The sequence below is a fragment of the Ranitomeya imitator genome, chromosome 5 (genome assembly GCF_032444005.1).
Source record: "Ranitomeya imitator isolate aRanImi1 chromosome 5, aRanImi1.pri, whole genome shotgun sequence".
In the NCBI taxonomy this organism is placed as follows: Eukaryota; Metazoa; Chordata; class Amphibia; order Anura; family Dendrobatidae; genus Ranitomeya; species Ranitomeya imitator.
The window spans coordinates 476,187,125-476,200,255 of NC_091286.1; the positions used below are offsets into that span (position 1 = coordinate 476,187,125).

The 13,131-nt window shown below is 41.9% G+C and overlaps 1 protein-coding gene across 1 annotated transcript in view; it reads right to left on the reverse strand.

Annotated features, from left to right (window-relative positions):
* Window positions 1-13,131, reverse strand: part of PRKCI (protein kinase C iota) — a 127,592-nt gene that overhangs the window by 31,271 nt on the left and 83,190 nt on the right. Inside the window, exons 3-7 of the mRNA XM_069727341.1 lie at window positions 6,527-6,616; window positions 6,282-6,332; window positions 5,300-5,385; window positions 1,987-2,124; window positions 1,821-1,872 (exon numbers count right to left, since the gene is read on the reverse strand). Of these exons, the coding sequence (XP_069583442.1) occupies window positions 1,821-1,872; window positions 1,987-2,124; window positions 5,300-5,385; window positions 6,282-6,332; window positions 6,527-6,616 (417 nt within the window). The remainder of the gene's footprint in view (window positions 1-1,820; window positions 1,873-1,986; window positions 2,125-5,299; window positions 5,386-6,281; window positions 6,333-6,526; window positions 6,617-13,131) is intronic.

A 13,131-nucleotide genomic window follows, 5' to 3' on the forward strand; every position in this document is an offset into this window, starting at 1 on the left:
CAAACTAGCGGCATCGTTACGCCTCTGGTCCAAACTCCGATGCTGCTATATGAGCTCTACAGCAATACTGAATGAAGCCGGATCGGGAGCTACCAGAGCAGTTAAACGATCATGACCAGCATTAGAGCAGCACTTACAAGCTCTATTGGAAAGAGTTTGTAAGCACAGTGCATGTTCGGCCATTGCTGTTTGATCGCAACAGTGGCCGGTTAGGCTGCCGTCACACTAGCAGTATTTGGTCAGTATTTTACATCAGTATTTGTAGCCAAAACCAGGAGTGGGTGATAAATACAGAAGTGGTGCATATGTTTCTATTAGACTTTTCCTCTAATTATTCCACTCCTGGTTTTGGCTCACAAATACTGATGTGAAATACTGACCAAATACTGACTGTGTGACGGCAGCCTTACTAAGCAAGTGAGCTGTAAGAAATTAGAAAATAGCACTGTAATTATCAGGGAAGAATTTAAACCCCTTACCACCAAAGCCAAATTTTGCTTTTGATCTTTTTGTTTTTATATTCACTTTTTCAAAGAACCATAATCTTTTAATTATGTGGTAACACAATTCTTCCGATCAGTATTATGACATTACAAAGTTTGTTGATTTTTTTTTTTTTTTATCAGCAGGAAGGGAAGAGATCCAGTCCCCTCCGATCCTGCTGAGCCCTGGCAAGTATCGCGCTTCTGCGCTCCTCTTGCGCGCCCTGTCCTGCTGGGGACAGGAAAAACACTGGGGATGAGGCGGAAGGGGGGGGCTTTTAACCTCTGTTTTCTGTCCATAGAGGATAAATAGGAGTACCTCCTGTCGTGCTGTCACGAGGGACGTTCTAGGGAAAATAAATTTGTGGGGCGGGGGTGCTTTTGTCGCCATTGCCACTTTCTCAGGACCCAGAATTTGTATTTTTCGACCAACTGAGCTGTATTATGGCTTGTTATTGTGCATGGAAAGCTGATGTTTTATCAATACCATTTTGGGGTGCATACAATGTTTTGACAACTTGCTGTGTTTTGTCTGCAGAGGTGCACTGAAAAATGCCAATTATGAGGTTTCAATTTTCTCTTTGTGCTTCGTGGTGTTTGTAGGTGTTATATTTTTTATTTTAATGATCAGACTTTTATGGATGTCTATTTCTTCCTTTCAAGATCCCTTAGGGACTTGTGCGACATTTAGACAGCATTTGCCAGGTATGGTGTGGAGAAGCTTTATTACTTAAAGGGACTGTACAGGCTTGAGGTTCAAGTCTACAATCACTATGTGACTTCAGACTTGTGGGACCTCACAGCATGCACGCTGTCAGGATTGTCCGGTACTGGCAGTGTGAAGGCACGTGATCACAAGTATGCAAGTCACGCAGTCACATGTCAACTAGACAGGCACAGCCTCGCCCAATACAAGTGAATTAAGAAGCGCTGGACATGTCTAGTCATAATGTGCACGTAATAACCTATGCAAATCGTACATGATCACCCACTTCCGACGCCAAAAAATCCTGACAACATGCACTCTGAGGATACATGTCTGCTTTCACAAAGTAACAGCAAACTTGAATCCCAAGCCGGAACAACCATTTTAAACCCAGAATCACTCAATAGCATTCTATGTTGGTAAAACTGTCTTGTCCTGAAGATCAAAAGGTTTATTTATAGCAACGCAGACAAAAATGGAGGTGATGGGTATAACCTATTAAATCATAAAAATGTTAAGTACCTACAGAGCCCAGCTCTGTGGCAAAAATGCTAACTGCATCTTGCATATAGAGGAATAATGTGTCAGAAAAATATGAGTGAGCGTTTCTGCTTATCATACATCTTATGTACCTGGCTCAATTTGTGGATTCATGCTTGGAGCATCCATAGGTATGATTGGTTCCTGCAATATTAATACAAATAAAAGCATATTACAGATATGCACATCTATACATTATTTCTACAAATGCTGTAAATCACAAGTTTAGCCAAGTAGAGTAAAATCACAGTTACTTACCGCTATCGTGTGCCGTCCGCATTCAATGCTGACTAGTTTGTGGCATTTCTTGTGGACCAGCAGCTTGCAGTTGATGCATTTGTAACCCTGCCTTCCTAGCCCCCATATCCGGTCAGTGCAGATGGCACAGTGCGCTCGCTGGAGAGAGATACACACATATAACACAGTCACAACGATGGTACTTCAGTATATAAAACCATGGATCAGGCAGCTCCAACCATTAGCAGGAAACGGTAACACGCTAGGCCTTACAATATACGTCTGTATGCAGCACAAGACGGCTTTTCTGTGCCAACCACATCACATTGAGGGCCACAAATAAAAGTGGTGCAGACAAAGCTGGATTTGCTGATAATCACATTCAAGCTTTCTTTTTCAAATTTGTACTGGCAAACACAAAATCGGTTGGTGCAAACAACACCACCATATTTGTGTGCGTTGCTATTAATAAAGCTTCTTGTCTTGAATACCAGACCATTTTACCAGCACAGAATGCTACGGACCAATTCTGGGTTTAAGGGGTAAAGTTTCTATTTAAAGGGAATCTGTCTCCAGGTTTATGCCACTTGATCCAAGAGCAACATCAGGTAGAGACAGAGACCCCAATTCCTGCGATGTGTCCCTTACTGGGGTACTTTTAGGTTTATCTTCTTAAGCCATGTGCACCTGTTTAGTATTTTCATGAGGTTTTTTTTTTAATTTCAGTATGTATAAGCCTAAACCATGAGAGGAACAGTCAGAGGAAAAGTATAATAGAGACACGTCACCACTTCTACATTTTTGGCCCACTCCTGGTTTTGGCTTCCAAATACTGAGGTAAAAAGCTCACCAAATACTGAACGTGTGAACATGGCCTTATATTACTTCACGTTCCACAATACTGGATAGCAGATAATTACACTGTGTTACAAAGGTTTTGTCCCTCGGACAATTTTGAGTGTGCCTGATAGATTTTTTTCATGCGGATTACAGAAATGACTTCAGATTTTTCCCATCACGTAAGGTTTTTGAGAAATGATACGAAACATTATAATACTCTGTTAGGATTCTAAAAACATGGATTATAAACAAAGTCATTTACAAAACACTTTTGAACAATTGCTTTTGCTACGGACATCGATGCACATGTAGTGTCTCAGACGTCATAATGTAGACTATACACTGTTGTTTCTTTTGGTATAGTACGTCAGCTGGCAGGATCCCCCGCTTTGAGGTGGGCTCCATCGGTGAGCCCACCTCAAAGCCGCGACACGTCAGCTGTTTTCAATAGCTGACATGTGCCCGCAATAGGCGCCAGCAGAATCGCGATCCACCCGCACCTATTAAGCAGTTAAATGCCGCTGTCAAACTGACAGCAGGCATTTAAATGCACTTCCGGACACCGGTCCAGAGATATGCGCAACGACGACACCGGTCACGTGATTGGGGGTCATCGCTGCATTGCCATCACAACCAGGTCTCCTCGAGACCTCTATGGTTGATGATGGCAGATTGCTATGAGAGCCACCTAGTGGTCGGCGCTCATAGCAAGCCTGTAATTCTGCTGCATAGAGGTGATCTGAGCATAGCATCTATGCAGCAGAGCTGATCGGGTTATGGCAGCTTTTAGCCTCCTATGGAGGCTATTGAAGCATGCCAAAAGTTAAAAAAAAAAAAAAAAAAAAAAAAAAAAAAGTTTAAATCGCCCCCCTTTTGCCCCAATCAAAGTAAAAAAAAATAAAAACTCAAACCTACACATATTTAGTATCAACGCATTCAGAATCACCCAGTCGATCAATAAAATAAAAGAAATAACATGATCGATAAACTGAGTAGTGATAAAAAAAAAAAAAATCAAAAACGCCAGAATTACGTTTTTTGGTTGCCGTGACATTACATTAAAATGCAATAATGGGCAATCAAAAGAACATATCTGCACTAAGAAAATAAACTTAGGCACTCAACTTATGCAGAACTTTTTGTGATTTAATGTAGTCATCAATTAAATGTTTCGGCCACAGTGAAAGGCCTTCTTCAGTAACAGCAAAATCTGTGCAGAAGTATAAGGTCCCAACCGGTATGTAATGGAGACCCAGAGAGGACAGTGTCCGGTGTGTCTGGCAGGGACGCGGAATCCACTGCTTGTCAGCTGACTTATACTTCTGCACAGATTTTGACGTTACTGAAGAAGGCCTTTCACTGTGGTTGAAACGTTTAATTGATGACTACATTAAACCACAAAAAGTTCTGCATAAGTTGAGTGCCTAAGTTTATTTTCTTCAATAAATATGGTATATACTGCAGCTTCCAATGATCGTGTGGAATATAAAAGTAGACACGTTCCTGAAAAATTTGATAAGGTATGGTAGCCATTGTTTAATTCTCCTTTGACTCACATTAGTGCCCAGGCGATGCAGAGTATTCCCTTATGATTGGAGTATGTGTTATCTAGTAATGAACAAGGGTGTCTTAGGCTCTTTCTTAATATACAGTATAAGACCAATGGTATGTTAAGGACAGGGTTAACTTTGCCAGACAGTAATAATGCACAAGGAGAAATGCAGTTTGTTTCTTTGTTCTATGACGTAACCTTGTTATGTTGCACAATATTCAATAAAACAAGTTTACAAAAAAAAACAAAAAAAAACAACACACCACTTAGCAGGAGATTATCACAAGGGGACTAGTAAACCAGCTGCCACGTAGTCCTTATGCTCATGGGCTCTGTTACACAGAGCTTGGCAGTCTCAGAAGGGAAAGATCGTCAGCAGTGAAAAAAAGATTTTCATCAAGACTGCAGCAAGCAGCTTAGTAAGTGACATCACTGGAATCAGGGTTCCTGCTCTACATTATGCTGCCCTCGGATTGGATAGCAAAAATTGGGTGATAGTTTCCCCATAAAAAGGGTTCTCCGAGAATGTGATAAAAAATGTCCGATGTCACATATTTCAAGCTGCAACTCGTCCTAGTCAGGATGGGCTGCAGCCTGAAGAAACGCTGCTTGAGACATGCTTTAACGGTCAAGAGAAGATGCATCATGAACAAATATACCTTCTGTGAAGCTAGGATGTGATGAGAAACAAACAAACAAAAAAAAAAAACACATTCCCAGCACTCTGACAAGGTGTAAGGTATCAGGACATAGTAGGTGTGCTTGTTTAGTGTGTGCTGTGGGAAGGGAATAGCAAGCACTATCAGTGATAATGCAGGACTGTAAGCACATTGTAATAAAAAAAAATATTAAAAAAATAGTCCCGGACAACCCCTTTAATAGAATAGCAGTAATAAAGTACATAAATGACAAAGAAACAAGTGTAAGAAAAGAAACACCTACTCTGTTAAATCTCTTGGCTTGGAATGTATGTCCATTTGCACAGTAGAGTTTTCGCCACCGTCTGGCACCACGCCGATAGATGGACTCTGACAGCAAAATAAAAAAAATTATACAAAATGTTTTGGTTGTTCTAGTTGGTCATACAGATTCCAGTTTTAGGCCTGAAACCAAATGGTGTGATAGTACAGCATGGCTACTACACGTAGACGGACATTAGAAGATGCAAAGAGGGAGCTCAAATTTTCAGCTGTTTGATTCTTCAACTTTGAAACATTTGTCTGAAATGTTTGGCACTCCTGCCTATTCCAGAAAAATATATAAATTGCACAGTACAATGTTGCATTCAGACTATTGGGAATCAAGATCACGGCCTGATCTCACATAGATCAGATGCCACATTGATGGGTTGACTCACCACAGTTTCAGGTCATCATGCCAAAGGAGCAAGGTCAACTCTGTTTCCCCAGACTAAGTGAGTAACACTCTGTATGCTCTTAGCATGGCATGACGCCCACTCATTCATTAGCGGTCTCTACAGACTGGAGAATAACAGACTTGCCCGGTTTCCTCTAAGGCAGAATTCTCTCTCCTCTGATGTTATTCGGTGAATAAAAGTGATCGTAACACTGAGGTCAATAAAAACCGACCCGAATCATGTTCTCCGGGGTCTCAGCTACCCCCGGTAACCAAGACCCCGGAGACTTTCCGATGCGGAGGGGCGCTATAACCTTATTTCTCAGCGCCATTCTCGCTGAGGAATAAGTACCCTTAACTGCCACTGTTAAAAGGCGCATCGGCGGTCGTTAAGAGGTTAATGTCCCGGTATATATGAGTATATGCCATATTTAAAAAAAGAAATACTCTAAATAGCTGAGATGTGAGTAAAAAAAAAGTTAAAAGAATCCCAAGTCTGGGGTTTTAGTGTGTTGGTCTCCTTATTCTGCCTTTGAAACATGCATAAAATCACATGAATTGTACTTACTGTCCTCACCAGCGCAGGGCATTCCCGGCCTCTCGGGTGTACAGGGGAACACTGGAAGGGAACACACTGTGATTGCCATTGTACAATACAGGTTTTCTTCATCAGCAGTTAATTGGTGCCACCATGAAATGACTTTTATTTAACACAAAGCGAGTGCATTATGAACAGCCATCAATAATCCCTCCACAGAAGAATAACTCTTTACTGTATTGATTAATGTGACTCACATATTGTATTTTTCTCACCGTGAATTAGCAGCTCAGAATCTTTATTTAGCTCATACAACCGGAAAGCTTCTTCTAGCTCCAGCTGTGAGGACACCGTGCAAGGATCTCCTGATAATAAAGAATAATAATACATTAGCACAAACCCTATGTATGACAGGTGAAAATAATTCCTACGTGAAATAGATGGAAATTTAGTTCAGCAAAATCAACACATCTGAGTGGAATATGTCACTATAGGGGTAAAAACATCTAGGCCATTAAGGCAGCCATGAAGTGTGCTGGCCAGGATGCTTTGTACCATTCCTCAGTCATTCCTCTTAGAAATGTATGATTAAATTGGCACTTGGACGCTATTCCCAAAAAAAACAGTGTGTATCTACACAGTCTGATACTGCCTGATGATTGGACAGCGGCAGAATCTTTAGGGATGGACACCCCCAACCCGACAAAACCACCCAAGCTGGATTTGGCCAGTTGTCAGTTTATACATTTGTAGGAGAAATAACAGTAACAGATCAATGCAGTTATGTCCTAAAAAATATGCTCCTACATAGCCGTTTTAAGGGGAAAGCTGCTGTCAGGAGAGTCCGGGGTGTGGCCTCCCTTTCCTGAGCTGGAAATTACATTTAAAGGCTTCCCCAGACTGGTGTCCACTGGTTGGGACCCGGTCCTTTTGTCTGCCCTTATTCACACACTGAGGTCAACTCTGACACATGGTAAGCTTTTTAACATTAGACAGCGTAGGACCGTCCTGATAAGGGTCACCTTGTCGACAATGGGATGGCTTTTTAAGCTATTTTTGATCAAAAACAGTATTACTGAGAACTCTGTTATTCAAATGCACCTTTGCTTTTTACTTGTTTAGTTACAGCAGGGTTTTTCTCATTTTGTTTCTTGTAGGTTTTGTCAGGAGAGCAGACAGGTCCCCTAAGCTCTGCGCGCTGTAAAGACGATCATATCCTCTTGCAATCCACTAGAGTTGATCAAAAAGACTCGCAGAACCCTGGTCCAGTGGCCCCAGAACAAAGCCCTGCAAACCTCCTACCTGCATCCTGGTGCCTCTTCTGATTAATAGGCCCACCGAGATGTCACAGGGGACTGCTGATCAGTAGAGGTGCTGGGAATGTTGGTGGACAGAAGGCGTTTGATAAGACTGATACGGAGGGTCAGATACTAGACTAGGGACTATTTTGTGGAATTTTACAAAAAGGCTTCACACGTCCTTAAATTAGGTTTTAAAGGCCTGATAGTTTTGCAAATACTGAGGTCACCCTCAACTGAAAATTTAGAAAGCAAGACAGTAATTAAAAAGGCAGAATCACATCACTTTAATAGCAATCAGGAATATGTTTTAATAAAAGACTCTGCTAGAAATCCACAAAAGAGCAAGTCTATGCTTTCGGGCATTGAGTGGTAACAGATGGGCATGTGATAATTTGCGTGCCATTTTCTGCACCGTGGTAAGAGGTCTTATTAACAAAGGTAGCATGTAATATTACCCTGCCAATGTGATGCCTCATCTCATACCTTGCCAGGGATCTCACACACAACACAACCCCTGTGATTTATGGCCTGCTGAACAGGAGTGATGTGTACAGCGGGTAGATAGGGGATTATGTGATGTCAATGGGTGGGGGGAATCCGACATCTGCTGGGAGGCAGCCAGTGTGATACAGGTGAGCGCAGTGCAAATGAACATTCTGTTTGTTTTATTACCTTCTCCCACAAAAATACTATTAGAAAAAAAGAACAAACAGCAAAGTGACTATTCCAGTTTGAGCTGACAAATGGTTGAGAAAGATACAGAAGAGCAAAGCAAAACAACCACAACAAAGTACGGTACAAATAATGTCCTCAGATTTATTTATTTTTAATTAAAAGCTATAGATTTAAAATCAATGAACATGAGAACTTTAGCATGGCAGCGGCATCATCAGACCTCATCACAGGCTCTGGCCATATTTGTGTCACGGCATTACACATTTTTACCTAAAAAAAAAAAAAAAAAAAAAAAAAAAAGAAAGATTCCTGACAAATTGCAGCGGATTAAATTTTATTTTATAGCCACTGCCTCTGACAACAGCTATTCTATCACAGGAAGGAGGAGTGGGCATCCTGGTATATAATATGTACTGCCCTATTTTAAAAAAAATATGGCTGGGACACTTGGGTGGTAAAATCATCAATTTAGTGGCGACCAGCTCAAGCCCCTTTAACACGGGCCAGAGAACCATCAGAACATTCGTATCGATCCACTGGTCCCAAGTAAACACATCTGCCAATAAAGACACAAGCAAGCAAACCCTGGTGTGATATCTGATCCAATCGTATGTGTTTGCTAGGAGGACATTGCCCCCATACACAGCGATCTGCTGCAGACAGTAAATTACCGATTAGTCGCTGATAATGGCCCCATGTAAGCAAGGACGATCAACTCGGGGCCTTCTCTGAAGCTGTACTATAGGCCTGCCACCATCACTAATCCACGGCCTACTGGTAATAGAGAGCTGGTAAATTAACTCCACTGCAGGCCAGAAATCATCAAGGCATTTGTGCAGTGTAGTCCGAGAGGCCACTAGGTAATGGCACCTGTAAGACATGGAGCAAAAAGCCTGGACTGCACAAGCAGCATATACAAATGTATCCGTATAATAGTGTCCTGTTAAATATGGAAGACATTTAAAATTGTTAATTAGTTTCTATTTCTATCTCGTTTTTACTCTGTCAGAAGTAAAATGCTGGGAGTGTTCCCAAAGGAAACTGTCCGGCACAGGTATACAGTCTTTTACTAAGAAAGTATAGTAGGCCACGCTCATTATTTTAGTATACAGTGAAAAGAAATAAATGTATCCTGATGTATAAAGGCCTATCCTGTGCAGTCGGTGGACATATTTTACATCTAAACCCTTGCACCAATATGTGAACTCAGAATTAACAGTGTTTACCTCATACTGTTATTTTTATTTTAAGGCCTGGGTGCACTACAAAATTACCAGTAAAGATCTTACTGATCTCCCATACCGCTAGCCTAGTCCTTATGGATCTGTAGGCGCATGACCCGATAATGCTAGGAGAGGAGACTGCGAGGGACCCTACCAGCGATGCGGAAAAGCAAGTGGCGATTAGTAGGTGCAAACGTGCGATTATTTTAATATCGCACTCGGGCAACATGAACAATAGCATTGGGTGGAGAACCCTTTTACCTTGCAGATTATTTTCAGAAAATGTTGGTCCCCGAGCGCAGTTTTATTAATTTATTAATAATAAAAATAATTGTTCGATTCATTATTAAAAATAAAAATTATCATCATCACAAAGACTTTACTCACCGTCCCCAGGTGCAGCTGAGCCGCCGATGCTCCTCCTGGTATCTGGACATCCCATGTGGATAGATCGCCGCGCTCAGAGCTGCGGAGCTCATGGACTGACTGCCACGCTGCCCACTGCCAACACCAGACACTGGGAGCCGCGGCGGAGGCTCAGTGCTGGACCCGGGAAGGGCAAGGAAAGTGCAGGGTTTTGTGGTTTTTTAGTAACAAACTGCGCCCGGGGACTGGAATTTTCTGAAAGGGGACAACTTCTTTAAAATGCAGAAACAAGTAATATCCTCCAGCGGTAGCCAAAAATATAAAAAAAATATAGTTTATTAATCACATTAAAAACTGTAGTAGGTCAGCAAAAAAGAGATCCATAGACATGAAACAGACAAACGATATTTTTGGCTACCGCTGGAGGATATTCCCTTTTTTTTCAGATTATATAATCTCACACACCTATAAGACGATCCAACATGTACACATGTCAATAGCATTAGGCTCTTCTCTACTATAGCTTTATCATAACATGAATGATGGCAAAATATATTCAATAAAAATGCTGGAAATGCTGAAAGCTATTTAATATATGATCAGTTACAACCCGAGAGAGATGAGAAGATGGAGCAAACATCTCCACGGCTCATCTCGTGCCGTGCAATGCATGAGAATTACCAGCGAGCATTGCATTGTAAGGATTCTACACATGTACGCAGCTCATGTAAATGCACAACATAAATGGTGCACTGCTGACAGGGCAGGAGTTATAGGGCTACCAATTAGGATTTGTATAAATCAAATCAGGGCCATAGGCAAATACCTAGCAAGGACTGCTTCACTGCTACAAAGCTACCTCCATTAGTAGTGTGGAAATAATGGACGATATGGAAAATACAAAGACTCCCACATTCTCATCATCATGGGATATAACCCAGAGACAGTCGTAGCATTCAGAGAAGCCAGCTCTAGAAATGATTTATGGGCATCATACATGGATGGCAATATGGAATACAAATATATTACACCAAAATATAAACTACAGATAGAGACGCATATAGAGGGCTTCATCAAGGAGATACAGCTCCTTTCCAAGTCACTCATTTATATAGTTATTACAGGCTCCCACACAATCATATGCTGCGCACAATGTACTATGCTACATATAATGCATATTTGTTGCTTTCCACCACATCACACGGTAGGTATGTACGTGTACATGGTTTACATACAATGCATGTTTGGTGCTTTCCACCATATCACACGGTAGGTATGTACATGTGGATGGTTTCCAGGAGTTAACCCCTTTGTGATCAGGTGACTTTCGGCGTGGGAGGTGGGGTCACTTATTTTTGGCCTTCCTTTTTTCTTTTTTTTTTTTTTTTAGTCGACAAATGACAACTTATTTTTTGTGGGAATAGTTGTAGTTTTGATTGACACCATTCTTTTCACAATAGAATATACTGAAAAATGAGGGAAGCGCACAAAATGTCAAAGTGGTGTGAAATGATAAAGCAAAAAAAATAAAAAATTCTGGCACTGTTTTTTGGGTATCAGCTTTTATTGCATTCATTGTATAGTAAAATTAACCTGGCAATATGATTCTTCTGGTCACTGTGATAGTGAATATAATAAAAGAAATGCTGTTATTGGGCCTTTAAGACCCGGACTGAAGTCTGGGAGTGACCTTTCCCACTCCGGCTCTGGTGGTCGCTCCTAAACCCCAGATAAAAAAATCCAGTCAAGTAAAAACGATCTCAGTAATCTAGTGCTACTGGTAAAGACTTTACATCACCGAGGTCAGCCACTTGTGACATACACCTGCCGTACAGGACCACACCTCTGGCACACACACCAGTATTGCCATTTTCGGAGGCCAGGAGCTTTTTTTTTTTTTTTTAATGCACTGAGCTGTAGTGATATTGAGGTACATACGACATTTTCATCGCTACTGAGTATCGGACTGGGGTACCAAGGGCCCACCAGCAACATTGATTTTGGGGGCCTAGTCTCTAGCTACATGTAAAATTTTATGAGTAATTTGCTAAATAAAAGATGCTGCCTACATATTATGTATAAAGTGTACTAGCACTACTCATGCGGAAGGCCCACTTGTGCATAGGAGGAACCCCAGGGGACCTTCTTGTTTCCCTATGGGTCAGTTCCAGCCTGTCAATTTTTTTTTTATTTTTTTTTTTAAGTAAAATGCAGTGACCCAAAAAATGGCAATTTCAGTAAATTTATTTTTTGGGTTGTTTTTGCTGTTAAGCGTACAATTCAAATATTTTCAAATTTTTAAAGGATTTTAACAGAATGACTCTAAGGGTATGTTCACACGTTCAGGATTTCCATCCTTTTTTTTTCAGGACAGTTTTTTTAAAAAAACTGCAGCTCTTGGCAGAAAACGCAGGTCCTTTTTTTGTCCTTTTTTGATGCGTTTTTTTATCCTTTTTTTATGCAGTTTTCTATGCAGAGACTGTGTGTTTCCTAGGAAGCTTTTTAGGGCTAAAATGGCTGAAAATACCCTAACCCTACCCCTAACCCTAACCCTACCCCTACCCCTAACCCTATTCTAACCTTAGTGAAAAAAAAAAAAAAAAATTCTTAATTTTTTTTATTGTCCCTACCAATGGGGGTGACAAAGTGGGGGGGGTGTCATTTACTATTTTTTTTATTTTGATCACTGAGATAGGTTATATCTCAGTGATCAAAATGCACTTTGGAGCGAATCTGCCGGCCGGCAGATTCGGCGGGCGCACTGCGCATGCGCCCGCCATTTTGCAAGATGGCGGCGCCCAGGGAGAAGACGGCCGGACGGACACCGGGACGCCGGGTAAGTATAAGGGGGGGAGATTAGGGCACGGAGGGGGCATCGGAGCACTGGGGGGGGCATCGGAGCACGGGGGGGGGCATCGGAGCACGGGGGGGCGGGATCGGAGCACGGGGGGGCAGCCACACTCCGCCCACGCACTTCCGCCCGCTCCCCCGCACTTCTTGCTGCAGCGGTTCTGCACATCAAATCGCAGTAAAACCCGCAGATATATTTTTGATCTGCGGGTTTTACTGCGATTTTGACCTCACAATGGAGGTCTATGGGTGCAGAACCGCTGCGGTTCAGGAAAAAGAAGTGACATGCTCCTTCTTTTTTGCCGCAGCTATTCTGCGCGGCTTTTTAAACGAAATTACGGACCATGTGCACAGCAGTGACTGTTTTCCATAGGGTTACATTGTTATGTACCCTGCATGGAAAACTGCTGCGGAACCGCAGCGGCAATACCGCTGCGGTTCCGCAGTAAAAAACGCACTGTGTGA